The 19,693-nt window shown below is 41.0% G+C and overlaps 1 protein-coding gene across 1 annotated transcript; it reads left to right on the forward strand.

The window, feature by feature from the left end:
• Positions 1-6,433: 6,433 nt before the first annotated feature.
• Positions 6,434-18,675, forward strand: stx6 (syntaxin 6). Its single transcript, NM_001045775.1, has 8 exons — positions 6,434-6,538; positions 9,079-9,248; positions 9,815-9,909; positions 11,207-11,269; positions 11,904-12,026; positions 12,900-13,006; positions 14,846-14,940; positions 17,340-18,675. Exons 1-8 carry the CDS (start codon positions 6,504-6,506, stop codon positions 17,414-17,416), a joined length of 765 nt encoding a protein of 254 aa, NP_001039240.1. The 5' UTR covers positions 6,434-6,503; the 3' UTR covers positions 17,417-18,675.
• Positions 18,676-19,693: the final 1,018 nt, after the last annotated feature.

The raw sequence follows: 19,693 nt of genomic DNA on the forward strand, positions 1-19,693 counted from the left end.
AGGGAAGGCAACTCGGGGAGATTAGTCGCCCGCGAGCAGGGAGTTTTGCCGCGGGCGACTAATCTCCCCGTGTACCAGAGCCCTTAGCCGTTACACGTGAAACACAGAGATAGCTTTTGGCAATTTTATGTAGGAAGAAGAAAAATCTTTTGACTTGTTAAAATGACCAGAGAACGGAGTCAATGAAATGACTACCTCTAGAAAATGTGCTGAATTGACAGTTATAAAGAATGCCATCAGTATATATAGTAAATGGGAAGAAGGACCAGTTTTACATGGAAAGATGATCAATTCAGTTTTTGTTACTTTATAATTGTAATTAGAGTCTTTATAACAGAGCTTTCTGGGAACAGTGGTCAGAAATGCTAATTGCAATCCACTAGTGTATTGCTTGCTATGTATTTTTATTGCAGAGCTGGCAGCAGGTACCGTGTGACTTTCCTCTCAATTTCAAATTGAAGATTTCAATTGTACCCCTTCTTTATTTGAACAAGCCATATGCTCATCTGTGCTAATTCAAAGAGAGTAGTTTCATACATGGAGTCAGGCACAGTTGTACAAATCAGCAGTCTATGGGACCAATACAATGCTCTAATCAATATCTCAGTAGGGCTTGTTCAGATATATATTAGACAGATGGCGGAATTGAGCAGTGGGAGCTGTTCTAGGCCAACTGGTATGAATAGGCCCTGCCATGTGATTCAATTAAGAAATATTCATAAATATTAAGGGATTAAGGTGTTTTTGTGTGAGGACCTGCATAAGGTGCACATTTTTAAAATATTATATCATGCCACACAGCAGAGGTGTCTCGGTGCTCCATAGCCCCTTCCTCCTAAAGTGTTTCTGTCCTCTGATAAAGCTCCCAATGGCATAAAACATATTAGGAAAAAGAAGCTTGAGAGCACTAAAACAGCTTTGCTATGTGATATATGAAAATGTTATAAATATGGAATTGCTATGTGTTTATAATCATGTGATAGTTGTAGTTCTAGGATTGTTCCTATAGAATACATGTACATCTGTTGTGAAAAACTATACCTTCCTGCATTTTTGGCCGATAATCCAAAGTGCAGTTCTAGTGAGTGATATAACACTTGTCTGTGTATTTTCTGTAAGACGTCTAACTCAAAAAGGCAGATCAACCAAATCAGATAACTACAAGTGACATTGCTATACCTGACTTAAGCTGGCAGCACATATAGCATTTTCTCTATTGGCACAGATATGTCAAAGGCAGAACTTATTCTTTATTTATATAGTGTTGACATATTCTGCATAAAGAGTAAGGGTGAAGATACACAGAGCTACTAGTAGCAGCTACTTGTCATGGCTACTAATATAGACAATGCTGATCATTTACTGATAACTGTCGCTATGTGTTTTAGCAGAGGCAATTCTCAGTATTGTCTATGGCAGTGTATTTTCTGGTGTTTAGTAGCCATGAAAAAGTAGCTGTTACTAGTAGCTCTGTGTGTCTTCACCCTAAAAGTGAGAGGGTAGTTTTGCATTTATACCAAGAAACCTGAGGCACAGGGACACTGTTAAGGTCCCCATACACGGGCCGATTATAGCTGCCGATATCGGTCCCTTGGACCGATTCGGCAGCTTATCGGCCCGTGTAGAGGCAGAACCGAGGGGCCTGGCCGACCGATATCTGGCCTGAAATTGGCCAGATATCGATCGGCCAGGTTAGAAAATCCAGTCGGATCGGGGACGGTCCCCGAACCGACTGCCCCATTGCCGTGTGTAGAATTCGATTGTTTGGCCCCAGGGCCAAACGATCAAATTTGCCTACATGCCTCCCCTATATCGCCCACCCATAGGTGAGGATATTGGGTGAAGATCCGCTCGCTCGCCAAGCGAGCGGATCTGCCCGTGTATGGCCAGCTTAAGTGTGCTCCATCTTAAATGGATATCTATGGTACCCAATAGTTATTTATTTACTAATTTGAGGGATTGATGGTTGCGGCATCAGAATAACAATGCAACATCACTTACTTGGGCTGTAACTCTAAACATGGCAGGCACTTGAAAGAGAGTAGGGGTAAACCTGTCCACAGCTGCTTAGAGCTCATCACCACTAGAAATACATCTCGGATTAATCAGTGTCTGTTTCAGTGATCATCATGACAATGTACTTTTAAATGTGTCTTCGAGTTGCACAGTGCTGTGCAGCATGAATTTACAAACGAATTATGACTGATTGTGAAATACTGTATAATCAGATAAATAAGGGATTAAGCTGTATTTCTGTGTGGACCTTTGCCATAAGTCCTAAAATTAATTACAAACAGATAGCAGTTCTACAAATGTAACTTTTATTAGATTAGCATTTTTAAACAATAAAACATCATATCACAGCAAACAGGTGTCTCAGTGCTATCACCAGTAAACTACAAGCTAGCTAGCAAAAGGAAAATTATTACTGTATATACAGACATAAAGAAAAGCTGTATGTAGATTTCTTTTATCAAGAACAGTGTTTACCTGAACTGTGGAATCTGATTCATGTAGCCAAAAGTTATATGGAACTGGCCGAGTCAATCTTTAATGACCTGGAGACCAGCAACTGCTTCCAAGAAATGCTGGCAGATCTGAACATATGCATCTGACTTTTGATTTCTGAATTGCTTAGATCTCTGTTCTAGAAATATAGTTTTATGCACTCTATTATTTGCACCCCATTTGCTTTTGTGCTGAGCATGGATGTAATTACTGCCTTCTTCTCTACTGCTTGGTACTTTCCACTGTAGCTAGGTTCCATCATTTGGTGTCTCACTGTTCCAGATGGAAGGAAGGGACATTGGTTGCCAAGCAATAATCATGTAAATAGCAGCACTAGATATCTTTTGTAAAAAAACACTGACCTAAGGGCTACTGCGGGTCTGTTGCATTTCTGGTTTTGCCAGAAGTAGTCCATACAAATTCTGTAACCGTTTCTGCATGTGTAATTTGAAGCATTGCATGGTTTCTAAAACAGGTAGTTAAAAGCAAGTAGCTGTTCCCTCCACATTAGAATCCATAGCAGCCTACTTATGTAGCATAAGTTTACTGGCAGACAGTTCAACCTTTTTGTTGCCCTAGCCTAGTTCTGTGGGAGCTGCCAAAACGCTCAACATCTCTACCCCCCCCCCCTTCAGTTAATGAGAATGGCCAGAAAGACCTTATTGTCAAGCGAGAGGGGCGTATGGCTCAAAAATATGCAGTACGATATTTTGATTGCTACAGGCCTGTCACTTGACATGGGTGCTTGGTGGCCATTCCCATTCACCTTGTATAAGGGGTGCTTTTGTCCCCTTTTTTACAGAGCTACAAAGTGCTCATAATCCCCCTTTATCATTACCTTAAGCACGTGTCAGGTATGCATGATATGCTAGGTGTACGGTGTAGTTAACCAGCCACACTCACTTGTCTGTAGGGAAACTGTGGCCGGTACCTGTTACAATCCAGGAGTGCAGTCTTTTTTATTGTGCTTCCCTGATGAGACACCATGATGTCACCAATGAACTAGTGGGAACTCACTGAAGCATGCTTCATTTGAGAGGACTTCATTGCTTGTGGCCTAAAAATATTTACTGAAGATTTGGGCTGTCAGAAACAAGTATATGCAACAAAATTACTGTCAGTTGTATAATTATTTTTTGAAATATTTATTATTTACAAGTAACTTGCTTTCCTGTTCCCTTCACTTTTAGAACATTTTGAATGCTAGAGCCCACAGGATACCACTAAGGTCAATAAGAGACATGGCATTTTGATCCCCAGTTGTCTTGAATGGAAAGTACTGTAGGGTGTCCTTGGACAGTTAATAATTGCCCTAAAATGATCACTGTTCAGCAGTGGTTCCCCCTGATCACAAACAGACAACTACATAATTCACAGCCCTAAACTGTGTTCTTATAGCTTGTGTCAGAAACACTCTCCAGTTTCTACAAGCCCAGCCAGAAACAGATTCTTTACTACTTTTAGAGAATTTCATTTGCTAGAACAGTTCCATCTACATTCTGAGAGTGATCCTGCAAGCTTCATCATAAAATCATCATAAAATAACAAGCTCTCAAAATAATCCCAGACACTATCTTTAAATCAAGGTATTGCCACACCCATCTGTTAAATTATCAGCTTTTCTATAAATCCAGTTAAAAGCAGTACATCTTTAGCTTCATTCTCTGAGTGCCCAAAGTTTGGCTAAAACCCCCCTTCTCCCCAGAGTTTTCCTACAAGCTTTTCTAGAAGCTGTTCCCAACCTCTCACAAAGGACTTTCTACTTACTTAGCTAGAAAAATTCTTCTCTTCCCCCTCCCCATAAAGAGAGAGTATTTTCAGACAATGGAAAGAATGTGCAAAGAAAAAAACACCAGCCCTGGAAGGCCTTAGGCCTCACTCTTTCTTTCTGTTTAATAGCAGGAGCACAGAGGGCACAGCACAAGCTTGCCTGCATGACAGATTTGCCTAGTTGCCCCTCTGGCTGTACCCTTGGGAAGACACACTAAGGGGCTGATTTACTAACCCACGAATCCGACCCGAATTGGAAAAGTTGAAAACGAACATTTTGCGACTTTTTCGTATTTGTTGCGATTTTTTCGGCGTTTTTCATTACCAATACGATTTTTGCGTAAAAACGCGAGTTTTTCGTAGCCATTACGAAAGTTGCGTAAAAAGTTGCGCTTTTTTCGTAGCGTTAAAACTTAAAAGGTGCAAAGTTTCGCGTAAGTTTTAACGCTACGAAAAAAGCGCAAGTTTTAACGCTACGAAAAATCGCCAGATTTTACGCAACTTTCGTAATGGCTACGAAAAACTCGCGTTTTTTTCGCAAAAATCGTATTGGTAACGAAAAATTCGTAAAGACGCCGAAAAAATCGCAAAAAATACGAAAAAATCGCAAAATACCGTTCATTACGAAAAAAACGCAATCGGACTCATTTCGACCCGTTCGTGAGTAAGTAAATGGGCCCCTTAGGGGGTACTCCGGCTGAGTCCTTTAGTTTGGGTGTCTTACATTTAGTTTGTTATAGCTAATCTTTCCCCCAATATGCCCACCTTGAAGTTGTTGATTCTAGATAGATCCAATTGGATCACAGGATACAGGCCATTGGGACTCATATCCATGAGTCAATGCACTCCTCATCCCGACGGGATTTTTAAACCTGTTTGTAAGCTGCTGACAGCTTTTATCGGCCTGTGTATGGCCACCTTTACTTTAAACTACAGGACTCCTTACATGTCCAACATAAGTAAGTATGTTTCAGGGCATAAAAAAAAGTTTGTGAATTGATAAGGGGCCTTTAGGGTGGGCGTTGCAGAAGACATTGCAGACATTTCCTTCATGGGTATGATGTTTAGTGGAACTGTGTAATCTCAGTTTTATTGTGGCTGAAACCAACATGGGCAACGTTGGTAACGACTGGTAACAGAAACTGAAAACTGTACTGCAGGGACATAACCATAATGGTGCATGGCAATAGAAGTTGGTTTGATGCACTGTAGGAGCAATTTGCTGAGGACAGAAATACATTATTTAGCTGCACCAAGCACTTTAGGAGCAATTGTGGGTGTCATATGTGCTGTGAGCATAGCAAGGAGACTATAACATCTTGCAAGTGCAATACGGCTTGACAATAATGTAAGAACTGTATAGGACTGTGTTATGTAGTTCATTGGATAGACAAATAATTCAGGAGACACTAAGAGATATACTATAGGGCAGGGGTCCTCAGCCATTCTTACTCGTGATCTCAGATACTAAGATCTATGTATGCCATCTTTGAAACCACAGCTGCTCTTTTTCATTTCCAAAACATAAACAAAAGGCTAAGCAACAATATAAATATATACATTTTTCACAAATCTGTATATAATTAAAGTTAAAAGTATTAAGGCAGTTCTGATGGTTCTATAAGAATATCAATAGATGGAAATACTCAAACTCTAATAACTAGCACTGTTACAGAACATATGAGAGCTCTAGAATTCTGTTACAGAGCTCGGTCCCACAAGAGCAGAACGTGCTAAATGAAATGGTTGCTATGGACAATGTGACAATGCTACAGAGCATTCTGTGTAATATAATAGGGCAGAAAAGGTACCTAGCCATGTGGTTGGGAGGCTACATCACAAGCGCAGGTAAAGGCACAGCACCAGCCCTCTCTGGACAGTACAGCTTGTCGCCCCTCCCCCTCCAGTATCTGCACAAATAAGAGAGAAGCTTTGCTTGTTTGCCCTCACCTAAAAGGTTTTGTACGCTCACACTTAGGGACTGGTAACGTGGGTGTAACAACACATTGAGATCTGCGAGATAAACAAAACAATGCATCGTTGTACTGTGATTTCTCCTGTTTCCTGTCAGCTGGTACAGAGAACTGAGTGCCGGATGTGACGCTTTTGACGGGAGGGGCATGCTTTGTGTTCTATGGTACACTGAATAATAGGGAACAAGGAGGCTCTGGGAAGTATCGGTTAACCCTAGGGTAGGCACAGGTAGTGCCAGTGGGAGCGGAAAGATGTCGATGGAAGATCCGTTCTTCGTTGTGAGAGGGTAAGTACAGTCCTGGGGACAATGCTCAGAGATAACGGGACTCGGGCAGGCAGTGAGTATGAATGTGTGGGATGGAGCGCTGTTCTGCTATCCTGCCAGTACAAACATGGCTGCCTGCAATTCTGCTATCAGGGTTGTGGTCAATGTTCCCCATAATTTATTTTAGTCCGTGTGCTCAAAAAATGTATTTTGTGCAACTTTTAAGGACTAGTGTACTAATGTGTGCACTGCATCCTACTCGCATGCATTACATTTTTTTTATTAAATCACCTTACTTTTGCATAGACTGCACAGACACAATGTTCCCAGTGAGTAGACACTTGGATTGTATTTTTAAAGGAGAACTAACCTGAAAAATTCCTGACGGATAGTACAAACATATGCTGGAATAGTTTTATGGTATTTCTCAGCACAAGCTATAAGCAAGCTTAGGGGGCTGTTCCTGCTGAATTGTGCTTAGTACAGGGGAATCCCTATGCTGCCATAGTTTTATATTTTATGGTATTTCTCTGTACAGGCTATTGGCAAACTTAGGGCGTTGTTTTTGCAGAGTTGAACTTCAGAAAGCTGAAATAATAATAATCACTAGCAAGCAACTGTACAGTTTACTTTGATAGATGAGGCTGCATCACAAGCACGGGTAAAAGCACACTGCCAGTACTTGACTGCTACACAGCTCCAGCTCCCCCTTTTCGTTTTTGGAGTGTGGGAATAAACCTGGTAAACATAGAAACTTCACACAGAAAGTGCTTAGCCTTGTTGCCAATATGGTGGTGCATTTTTATGACCCTTTGTGGTATCTATTTACAGTCACACCAGTGGCACATTCTAATGAACCCTAGAGTCATGGCACCTGGCACTGACTGGCCCGCCTGCATGTCTTCTTACCTCACTTGTTTGAACTCTGGAACTTGTTGCATCAGATAGAGCCATGCTGGTTGGCAGGTCACAGTGTGTAGCTGGAGCCCAGCACTTAATTACACACAAGGAGACTAGTAGCTAATACTTGTTAGAAGGTAAACATACTTATCACGTATTGGATAAGTGGGAGGCTAAATACCATCGTATACTATCGTTTATCGCTATTGTATACTTGAAAACATGCTGGGGCCTAGTTTCCATCTTAGGGAGGTGGCAGACAGGATGATTAGTCGCCCGCGATAAAGCTTTGCTACCATGGGCAACTTATGTCCCAAAATGGCATCTCACAGGCAAGGATGTAAATTGCCGGTGGGATGGCATATGCATTGCTTCGGTTTTCCAGTGTCACGGCTACAAAATGCCAGAAAATACCCTACCATAGACAATGCTAAGAACTGTCTCTGCTAAAACACACGAACAGACAGTTATTAATATTGGCTATTTTGTAGCCACTGCAAGTAGCTCCATTGCCAATAGGCTAATGCCACATGGGGGCTGATCTTTGTCTGCAGCCAGAACGATTGCATTTACCCGGGTCCAGGCACACGCAGTGGATATATCGGCGCCCAACCACCCTATAGTTTGCATTTTGCAGTGAATATCCGTCATTCTGACACAATAGTTCTGTGTGCAGGCAAAGAAGAAAGCTAATGTCAGCATTGGGGCTGATTCTTGGCCTGTGCTTTTCTGCAGGCTGAGATCAGCCCGTGTGGCATTACTCTCGTGCCTGAATACACATCACACCAATAGCATTTTAAAAAATCATGGATTAGGCGGAACATTTGGTATGAATATGTGGTACTGAAAAAAATGCATATTTTTCTCGTGTTTTTATGCTGATATCTTCATCATATTCATTCAGAGCTATAATTCCAAGCTACATTCAAACCAACGGGAACATCATTATGTGCTTGAATGGATTCCCAAGAGTTGTCTAGAATTCTGGACTTGCTGCAGTTACACTCGAGAAAAGTTTGTTGCTGTTAATATCTAAAAACAAACAAAAAGCCACAAGCTCTACAACAGTGCCATCCAATTAAATGACGTGGGCCAATTATTTCTTATACAGCATGTTTGAGGACCAGATTAAATTAAAATTATGATGTTGTATAATGAAGTATATGAAACCTTTGAGCTAACTGAGGGTCATATAATCCTTTGGCTAGCGGGCCTCCACTTTTACAGGCCAATTCCTTGGCATTTCTCATACAGGAGAAGAGTTTTCATTGCAATAGACAGAATATCTTTAGATTCAGAGCTTCCATATACTTTGATGTCCTGCCTGGCAATTGTTGACCCCCTAGGCAGTCCCTGTGGTCCCTGCCAAGCATTAAATTAAGTAAGATTCTGTTTTTGCATTGGTTATGCGCATAGTGAATGGTGACAGGGGTGGATCCAGCTGCAAGGAAGCTTAGCCAAGGCTTGTGCAGTGTGTGACTGTTACACATGGAAAAGCGTACACCAATCCTGTGCAAGAGAGAGACACATTACCACAGAATTGTTGGTCTTTATTGCCCTTTGACGGTTTAACACTAATGTTAAAATTCTGAAGAATTACAATGTCGCAGATGACCTACATCTGCTTTTTCCAGTAACTATCACCTGATCTTTTGTTAAAGGGAAGTACAAAAAGCGGTGAACACTGCCCAGGGCCTGTTTCAGCGATGGACAGATCTTTTGCAGGATCCTTCTATTTCTACACGAGAAGAACTGGACTGGACAACCAATGAATTGCGCAACAACCTTAGGAGTATCGAATGGGATCTGGAAGACCTGGATGAAACAATTAATATCCTTTTTACGCTTAGAGTTTTGCTTATGGTCACTCTTCACCATATTCTCTTGCAGATGAGGCTGTTACAGCAACAAAGGGAGGGCCAACTTCATATTAATACCCTTGGTTTGAGATGTTGGCCAGGCAGGTGTCCTTGCCTTAGACTTGGTATATACACCATAACATTTTGGGAGTTAAAAATACTTCCATATGGGTTTAGCTGATTACATTTTGGCATGACCCTTTTTTTTCATTACAAGAAGTGGCCCCATTTATTTAAACAGAGGATCCCAGACTAGGGATGGCTTCACCAGATGGGCTCATAGTGTTGCATAAGAAACACAGTCTGATGGACAGTTAGGGCAACGTTTGTGAAGAATGCAAATATGCTGTCCTAACATTATAGCTCAGTGATGGTTACAATGTTGCTTTCATATATTTTACTGGTTTTATGAACCAAGATTGGGTCTGAGCAAATGTTGCACCTGAAAAGGTGGCTTCAACAACAGTCTGGAATGTAGCCTTTATAATTTTTTATATCACCTTTTCTTGGTACAAAATTTTCCTTTACTCTTCCTCATGTATTGTGGAGTCCAATCCACGAAAGTTTAGTCTGGATCCAGCTGAACTGAGACAAAGGAAAGCCTTCATCAGTGAAACTCGTCAGTGTGTCAAGGTATGATTAGACTGGGTTCTTGTGTTTTTCTGTTAGTTTTGCAAGATTCTCAATAGCATTAGTTAATTGTGCATTATGCCAAGAGCGGGTAGTGTTGATTTCAGCTGTTTGGATTGAATCACTTTTATCCCAACCGTTGTATTTATTTACAACAGATCACATGTGGGTATCCTCTGGGTGCTTGGGTTTCCTTCTGCACAATAAAAATATAACTTTTGGTGTATTTGTCCTGTGATGTAGATGTATGTATGCATGGAAGTTACACTCAACTGATCTTAGTAAGCAATGTGTTTCTTAATATATAAAGGATAAATGGACAGAAAATATACTGGATTTGGAGATGTGCGAAGAGGCACTTGATTGGCCCAACTCACTAGATTTAAACTCCAAATTAAGTTTATTCATAGAGACTACTTGGCCACGCAGAGACTGTCCAAAATAATTCAGGGGACCTCTGTCCTAAATGGCAAAATTATGTTGTCTCAATGTTCCATGTGTTTTGGGAGTGTCTAGTCATATGTACCTTCTGGCTTGAAATACTGGCATATATAAGCATACACTTGCATTTCCCAACATATTGCCTTTACTATACTGGGTATTTACTGGGTATAACTGGCAACCTCAGTATGAGAAACTGTGCTCCTTGCAGCTGATTTATTATGCTAAAAAAGATATCCTCTCAAACATTTCTCCCTGTCTGGCATTCTACCTGTATGTTGCCCCCCCCCCCCCTCCTTCCTTTCTTCCTTCTTCTCTTTATCTAACCTTCTTGTTGTAATTAATGCTTGTTGAAAAAACTTTAAAAAAATAAATAAATAAGGATAATCACAACGGTCGGAATTCCTATACAATGTTTGGCAATACTTTACTGAAATCAGCATTTTCTAGGCCAGTGGTTCGTGAGCCACATGTTGCTCACCAACCCCTTGGATGTTGCTCTCAGTGCCCCCAAACCAGGTAGTTATTTTTGAATTCCTGACTCGATGGCAAGTTTTGGTTGAGTAAAAACAAGACTTACTACCAAATAAAGCCTCCTGTAAGCTGATAGTGTGCATAGAGGCTGCCTAATAGCCAATCTTAGCCCTTATTCAGCACCTCCATGAACTTTTGTGATGCTTCTGTTGCTCTCCAAGTCTTTTTACATTTGACTGTGGCTCACGAGTAAGAAAGGTTTGGGATCCCTGTTCTAGGCAATGCTGGTTGAAGTCCAGGAGGAGTGGAAGTCTTGAAGAATACTTTAAATGAAAGTAATGGTTTCAGTTTTAACTTTCTATATGAAAATGCTTTATCTGCACAGGACATGAAGGATAGGATGACAAGCCCTTCTGTTCAAGCACTGACTGAGAAAAAGAACAGACAGGTAAGGGTGTTCACAAATAACATATATTAAAACCGCCACTGTGTTGTTTCTATTACTTTGCTAATTAATCCTGATACATATACAAAATTCTGCTGTGATGTAAACAGTTCGTTTTAGATAAGAACTAGGACCACCCTGAAGTCTAGCCACTGCTGTAACTATAGACAAGACAGCCCCCGTAGTCGTGGGGCGACCCGGATCACTGGGTCTGGTTCCTCTATAGTTTGAGATTAAATTTTAAAAATTGTTTTAAAAAATCCCCCCTCCCCAGCTGCACTTTGCGGAAGGGGAGCGGGGACAGGGGCAGGAGGGATAAAGGTTTGTTGCACTGAACAGCTGTGCACTGGGCCCCTCAGAAGATTTTTTTTGCAGGGGAACCCGGCTCTGACTTGCCGCTGAGTGTATAGTAAAGTATAGCATGACAAAACTGCTATATTGGAAAGAAAGCAAAAATAATGAAAACAGGTATTTATGCTATATATGTTTTCAGGGTTATTTTTTTTGTCATTTTTTTTCTAAATCTTCTCTACCTTCTGAAATAATACATGTTGTTTAAGCCTCATAAAATATTTTTTCAGTGATAATGTTTCTATTGCTAAAACTTGCACAGCATTTATATAGCTTTCTCTTTCAGGCCCTTTTAGGGGAGGGAACAAAGCATGGCTGGAATCTTGAAACAGAAAAATACAAAGCTTTGGACCAAGAACTCGAGAATGCAAACTCCCAGTTTTTAGATGGTCAGGTTGGGCAGCAGCAGGTAATTTATTTAATTAAAGACTCACTTTTATCTTATTATAGAAAGGGATAGGAACTTGTCGTTATTATTTAAAAAAAAAAAAAGAAAAACTGATGACAGGTCAGTCTCGGCTCAGTGATGTTGACTATTTTGTTTCATACACTTCTGCTTTTATTTAAAGGAGAAGGAAAGGCTAAGTCACTTGGGGGTGCCAAAATGTTAGGCACCCCCAAGTGACTTAGAACGCCTACCTTGTACACCGGGCTGGTGCCCCCGTACGGAGAGAACAGCACCAGCCCGGGGCAGCTGCCGGCGCTACCTGCTTCCTCCTCGCTTGCGCGCGCATGCGCAGTAGAGTGAAAAGCCGAACTTAAACATTAAAGTCGGCTTTTCACTCTACTGTGCATGCGCCGGCCCACGGATTTCGCCAGCAGCGCGCAAAGGAAGGAGGAAACGGTGTCTTCAGGTGCCCCGGGGTACAAGGTAGGTCATGTAAGTCACTTGGGGGTGCCTAACATTTTGGCACCCCCAAGTGACTTAGCCTTTCCTTCTCCTTTAAGATAACTTTTGGTTAGTCCTATGGTTATGATAAGGCATAACTGTTTAATAGTATAATGCAGCTGAAACAATGTTACCAAGACAGTTTGTAGCATTGTTAGGAATACTGTGATTCAGTGTAAGACCACAGATATACAACCTGTGCAACATTACTCAGTCTGTGTGTCTGCATTTCCAATGCTGCTAAAGATACAGGAAAGATTTTTTCATTAAACAAAGCACTGTTGCTTAGGAACCATTATAAGACACTTGCCAATGTTTGAAAAGCCACAAGCCACATATAAAGGCTGTAAATGCCTCATGATATATCCTTGTGATTTACATTTTTTTTCTTAGCTGATTATGGAGCAGCAAGATGAGCAGCTGGAGCTTGTGTCAGGCAGCATTGGTGTCCTTAAGAACATGTCCCAGCGTATTGGCAGTGAGTTGGATGAACAAGCCGTGTAAGTGTTATAGAAAAATCACAGAGAGGCGGGGTATAACACCTCGGATACATAAGGAAAGAAACGGTGAAACTATGTCCTTGGATTGCATAAATAATATGGGACACTAAATGAGCAAAGTTAATTTTCTTTTTCACTTACTTTCACCACCAGGTGGATCATTTAGTGGCATAGGTGCATGTTGTGCCATGACTGTAAGCCAGAGTAGCCAATTGGCAATAATGGGAATCGCTGGTGGGGAAACATATGTGGCTCAGCTACTTTCTGAAGGAGCCCAAAGTTGCCACGAGCAGCGGCGGATTTCTACTGGGGGTGCCCCAAGGCCCCCCCCGCCACGAGAACGCGCATGCGCGCACAAGCCCCACCCCCCCACGAACGCTAATACGCATGCGCCAAACTTAGAACTCCCATACGGAGCAGTGGGGAGATGTCCCCATTGCTCCGTATGGGAGCAAAATTTTAAAATTTGCCTGCGGCGGAGCGGCATGCCGCCCCTGTGTATGTGCCGCCCTTGGCCCGGGCCTTTGTGGCTTCACCACAAATCCGGGCCTGGCCAGGAGAGGCAACTTTAGGCTACTTCGCAAAACCGAAACTTCTCATATGCTTTCCCACCAGCAATTTATATTATTGCCTGTGGGGAAACATATGCAGGAGATAAGTCGCCCTCAGTAGAGAAGATCTATCACAGGCAGCTAATCACCTATTGTGTTATTGCCCTTTAAAGGGAAAATCAGGGCAATGCGGGAAATTAGCTCTTTTGTTATGTAAAATCTGTCACAACTTGTCCCATCCTTCCTCGGGCAAAATGCTGATGCACAGAATTGACACTAAGTTTGCACACACACCTATGCTAAAGATGTTCAAATTCACCTATTTTACAACTTCGCTTTTATCAGATTACCATACATTGCCTGTGTTAAATAGGGTATTTATTTATATTTTGTTTTTTTTTAAAAAAAAGTAATGGCTTGGATACCACTAGTATTTAGTGGCATTTCCTTTACATTTTTTAACTTGATTCAAACTCTTAGGGTAGCCTTCCACAAGCTTCTCACAACATATTGCTGGAATGTTTGCCCATTCCTTCTGACAGAACTGGCATAAGTGGGCCTTATTGATCTAACACTATTTTTCCTGTCCAATCACAAGTTTTTAATGGGATTCAGGTGGGGGCTTTGTTATGGCCATTCCAATACTTTCACTTTGCCTTTAGGCAGGCTATTTGGTTACAACTTTGGAGGTATGCTTTGGATCATTGTCATGCTGAAAGACAAAGTTGTGACCAAGCTTAAGTTCTGGCTGATGTGTTAAGGTGTTGCTACAAAATTTCTACATAACCCATTTTTTTCATAATGCCATTTATTTTCTGGAGTGCATTAGTCAATTTCCCAGCAAGAAAAAATAAACAAAACCCCAAAGCGTTATGCTGCCACCCCTGTGTTTCACAGTTGGAATGGTTCTTCAGGTTAACCTTCCTCCATGCATAGCGATGATCATTATGGCCAAGTTCTATTTTTGTTGTATCTAACAGGAGAACCCTTCTTTGTCCTGGTAAGGATCTTTAAATTTCAGACTGGCTTTTTTATCCTTGCCTATGAGTAGAGGACCCTCAGAGGGGTATGACAGTTAACCAAATGGTGCAATTATGTCTGTTTTGAGCAGTAACTTCATGGCTGGGCTTTACGTTAACAGTCAGAAACTTTCAATTTGCAACAGTTTTACAGTTTAACACCAGAATTCAATTGATATTTTTTTTTTTTATAGACACTGTTCTAATTTATACAGTATATAATGTGTTTCCTTTTATCTAATAAAGTTGCTTCTTAATTACCTTTGTAGAATGTTGGATGACTTTTCCCATGAACTGGATACTGCTCAGTCCCGCATGGATAATGTTCTTAAGAAATTAGCAAAGGTATCTCACATGACTAGTGGTGAGTATGAGCCATTTTGTTATGTTTTAGCAAGTAGACGCTCCTGTCAGGAGATATGTAGCAATACTGGGTGTGGCTCATCCTTGTAATTAGTTTTAGTAAACTTGTTTGCATTTTGGTCAAGAACAGAGTCAAGGTTAAGGTTTAAATGAAACCATCTGTTGGGATCCCACACGAAGTTTGTAATGCTCAGTCCATTATATGATTGCACAAGAAGTGATTACTGTTGAAAAAAAATGCCAGAACTGGCCTGTGACCAACATACTCAACACCATTTGCTAATCTTGAGTAGGATGGGGCCACACCTGTCAAGAACTTCAGTTTGCTGGCCCTCATTATATAGAGTGATCTGATTAGTACAGTTTGTCCAGCCATAGTAATAGGAAATGACAGCCAAAAGTCACCATCAGGAAAAGAATGCTGATTCAGTTTTAAAAAGAGTATTGGGGTGATTATGAAGCACTTTTCTTACACCCTAACACCTATAGGTGATATTATGTCACAGATATTCAAAGGAGAACTCTTCACTTGTATTGGATTTTTAGGGGCTTTATTGTTAAAGGCAGTATACCTCCTTGTTCAACATGAGTTCAATGAATAGGGCTTGTGATGAACATACTTTTTATCTGTTGTTTTAAACACAAAAATCTATTGTTTTTGTTATATCTTGAGCTAGACAGGGAGACTGGAGCTTTTTAGGGCTCTGGCACACGGGGGAGATTAGTCGCCCGCGATTAACTCCCTGTTCGCGGGCGACTAATCTCCCCCGTGTGCCAGAGCCCTTAATGTTTGTTCCTTGCAAGTTAAATAATTAGATTACCGGTGCATGGATAAACACCCTGCATAATGGACTCCTGCTAACAAAACAGTCACAACAGTTTGTGAAGGGAGTGGATTGTATACTGGTAATCTAATTGTGTCTTGAGAGGTTGTGTCTGCACTATTTAACTCAAGAAATAGCAAAACAACATGGATTTTTTGAGATTCAGACAATAGGCGTATCTTAAGCACCAACCCTATTCTTTGCACTAATGTTGAACAAGGGGAGTAGTACCCCTTTAAGGGTGAAAACACACTGAGCTACTAGTAGCAGCTTTTTCACGACTTCTAGACTTCAGAAAATACCTTGCCATAGACAATACTGAGAATTGCCTCTGCTAAAACACATAGAGACAATTATCAGTAAATGATCAGCATTGTCTATATTAGTAGCTGCTACTAGTAGCTCTGTGTGTCTTCACCCTAAGGGCCATGACATACGGGGAGATAAGTCGCGTTGCAAAACAAATCTGTTGTCGTGGGCGACTAATCTCCCCGCAATGCCATCCCACCGGCTAGAAAGTAAATCGCCGGTGGTATGGCATACGCGGCGCCGCGATTTACTGAAGTTGCCTTGAGAGGACACTTCGGCGACTTCAGCAAATCACGGCACTGCGTATGCCATACCACCCGCAATTTACATCCTAGCCAGTGGGATGGAATTGCAGGGAGATTATTTGCGGCAATCTCCCCATGTGTCACAGCCCTAAAGAGTAAAATCAATAGCTCTGGAGTTCCCCTTCTGGCAAACTGAAGCACGCTTTATTTGCACCCACTGATAGCTGTGCTTTTGAAATTTTTTTTTTTTTTTGCTTCTTTATATTATCAATACAGTTTTCTCCAGTTTTGCTTGATGCTGTTTAGTTTTAATGTAATTGCTGTTTGGTTGTTATTTAGAGCCTGTGTTAGTTAATGAGCAACACCTAAGGTGCATAATTTCAGGCCACGTTTCCATGTTTCATTTTCTAGTGTTAAAGGAGAAGGAAAGGTTAAGTCACTTGGGGGTGCCAAAATGTTAGGCACCCCCAAGTGACTTAAATCGCATACTTTTTACCCCGGGCTGGTGCCCCTGTCCAGAGAGAACAGCACCAGCCCGGGGTAGCAGCGAGCGCTTCCTCTTCCGTATTTGCTGCGCGCGCAGTAGGGTGAAAAAGCCGAACTTAAACATAGAAGTCGGCTTTTCACTCTACTGCGCATGCGCCGGCCCACGTATTTCGCCGGCAGCGCGAAGACGGAAGGAGGAAGACTCGCTGCAGGTACCCCGGGCTGGTGCTGTTTTCTCCTAACAGGGGCACCAGCCCGGGGTACAAGGTAAGCGATTTAAGTCACTTGGGGGTGCCTAACATTTTGGCACCCCAAGTGACTTAGCCTTTCCTTCTCCTTTAAGCTTTTAGGAGTTATTTTCTATGAGTTTTTTATGCAGCAATAAATATAAAAGACCCCAGTGTGGAAAAGTGCACAATAAATAAATATTTTCCTTGTGTTTTGCCCCATAGAAACCATAACTTCTCATATTCACTTCTATGAAAGGTACTGTTGTTGCTTGTGAGGCTAAACAGATTTTTTTTTGTCCTTTGTAGATCGACGCCAGTGGTGCGCCATCATTATCCTGCTTTCTCTACTGTTGGTAGTGCTGATCTTGTTCTTTGCCCTGTGACTTACAAGGTTGTTGTTGATATGGGACATCGTACGATGGAGTTAAGTTACACAGGACGTTTTTAAAGTGGAAGTGACGATACGTTGACAAGGGACATCTGTGATGTCAGTGTAGATAATTTGCTACACAGTGTGCTTTTCACACTTAAACAGAGTGTTACTGTTAACCTTCTGCCTTGTTATCAAAGGCAGTTATTTACTGGATTACTGCTGCAGTGTTTTCTTTGTCACTATTTGCATCATACTCCAAAGAGAAGTGACACCCTGAGCTTGTACTTTCACCAGAAGAGCAAGAGACTGGCTACATAGTTATATACAAATATACATTGAAAAGTAGTATTTGGCAAAGGTTGTGCTATACTACATGTGGCATACTTGGGTATATTTGCACTCTGGAATTACATTGCAACGTCTGCCTATAGGAGGAGTTCATAATGAAGTGAGAATACTCGCAAGTTTAAATGATGCAGTAAGGAAAGCAAAATTACCTTGCTTGATGCAAGGCCATGTGTGGGCATTTTATCTGAATCATGTTTCTTATCCCAACCACTAATTCTGGGACAGTTTGTGGTTAAAAAAAAAAGACAAGTTTCTACAAGGGTGAGCTTGTAAGTTTTAAAGCTGTGCTCCATTTTGACAAAACGGGTGACTTCTCATGCGATGTATACTCGCAGAGACAGGTCTGAAACTATATTGGAGGTATTCATATTATCCCCGATCAGTTTCTTCCAGATCTATTATGATCCTGGTGATCGTGCATGTAGAATGTAGAATAAAGAAAAAGGTGGGGGTGTCATTGTAAGGAGATTTTTTTTTTTTTTTTTTTTTTTTAAAAAAGCATCCTTTCTTTGGGTGAAATCTGTGATATAAATGTTTCTGTGGAATGCACCTCTGTGAACACTACTGAATCTGTATTATAATAGATATTTTGAGTGGACAGAATTTTAAATATTGCTGCCTTGTACTGCTGTACATTATGCGGTTTTCTGTATATCTGAACCCATGCTATGGATGTCTTTATAATGGAAGCAGTTTTTACTGTTCCTTTGCAAATGTATGTTAGCATTCCATAAATATGGCATGAACGGGGGGTCTTAGATTTTGTGCTGCGTCTCAGGGTTTAATGGGGGAGTACTTGCATATAACTGCCACTGCTCTTGAGGTGAGAACAAATCCAGTTGTTTTGCCATATGTATGGCATGTACTATATGTTTGATGGGACAGGATGCTTATGTGACTATAAATGGGTTTGGTCACAGATGGTATTTTTGTACTGTATGTGTTTAACAATGTATTATTGCACTGAACAAACAAACTAAATATTTTTACACAGTTGGGGAACTGATATGGCAGTATCTGCTCTGTGAAATTTTAATTAATTTGGATTGTTGGACATAAATAATCCATCATATGTTTCTAATATACGTAATATTAGCTGCCTTAGTCTGTTTCCTTGAAATAGCTAAGGGGCTTCTAGAAGCTAAGGGGCTTTGTTTGATTTCCCCTGGGAGAATAGCTTCTGTAGTCATTCCTACACATGCCACAAATACTGACCTTCCACAGTTGCATCGCCTAGCCGAGGCATCATTCCTACACCCTGCAGTACTAGCTTATAAGGCCATTGTTTTTGCACGTTAATATAGACTGAAAGTGGATATCTCATGATTTAGTAATGGCATTAAACATGTCATATAGCTGTGGATGATCCAGCATTTGTGTACCACCATTTGCAAAGGGATAATGATTTATTAAAGGAAATTATTGAAGAAACACTTTAACTAAAGTACACATAACTCCTATATGAGAGTATTCTAAAGTAATCATGTATACTTAACATTTTTATAATGGCAGAATTTGCAATCTGAATATCTGTAAAAATCATGTGTCCTACTTTGGTCTAAAGAGGTCTGCAGGGATCATGTTCTGTTATGAAACATTACGTAAATGGTGTATTGGGGAGAAAGCCTGATTGGCAGAGAGCAGCTGCATTTGGAAGAATACAGAGCAGCATTGCGAAGGCTAAAATAAAATTGTCACTTTTCAGATCTACACTAGTTTCCTATTACAGCTGTATATTGAAATGAAGTTGCTTAGGGGAATGTATTAAATAATGAACCAAACTGCAACAGTTATCATGAGAGTGGGTAAAATTACACGTTTCATTATAAAACTTATGTTTGCATTTTAGCTTCCCTCCTTTTGATTTGATTACAGAACAGATTCAGAAGAGATTTTCCAGTGCTGCTTCTGTTCTTGAGAGAACTTTGCCCCGTGTGAG

This window comes from Xenopus tropicalis, chromosome 4, assembly GCF_000004195.4.
Source record: "Xenopus tropicalis strain Nigerian chromosome 4, UCB_Xtro_10.0, whole genome shotgun sequence".
NCBI lineage: Eukaryota > Metazoa > Chordata > Amphibia > Anura > Pipidae > Xenopus > Xenopus tropicalis.

What these genes read in the sequence shown, in the direction of transcription:
- stx6 (NM_001045775.1), top strand. Translation starts at nt 6,504, where the DNA reads ATGTCGATGGAAGATCCGTTCTTCGTTGTGAGAGG. An exon ending in AGACCTGGATGAAACAATTA is followed by an intron (nt 9,249 to 9,814) that starts ATATCCTTTTTA and finishes ACTCTTCCTCAT; the next exon opens with GTATTGTGGAGTCCAATCCA. An exon ending in GAGTTGGATGAACAAGCCGT is followed by an intron (nt 13,007 to 14,845) that starts GTAAGTGTTATA and finishes TTACCTTTGTAG; the next exon opens with AATGTTGGATGACTTTTCCC.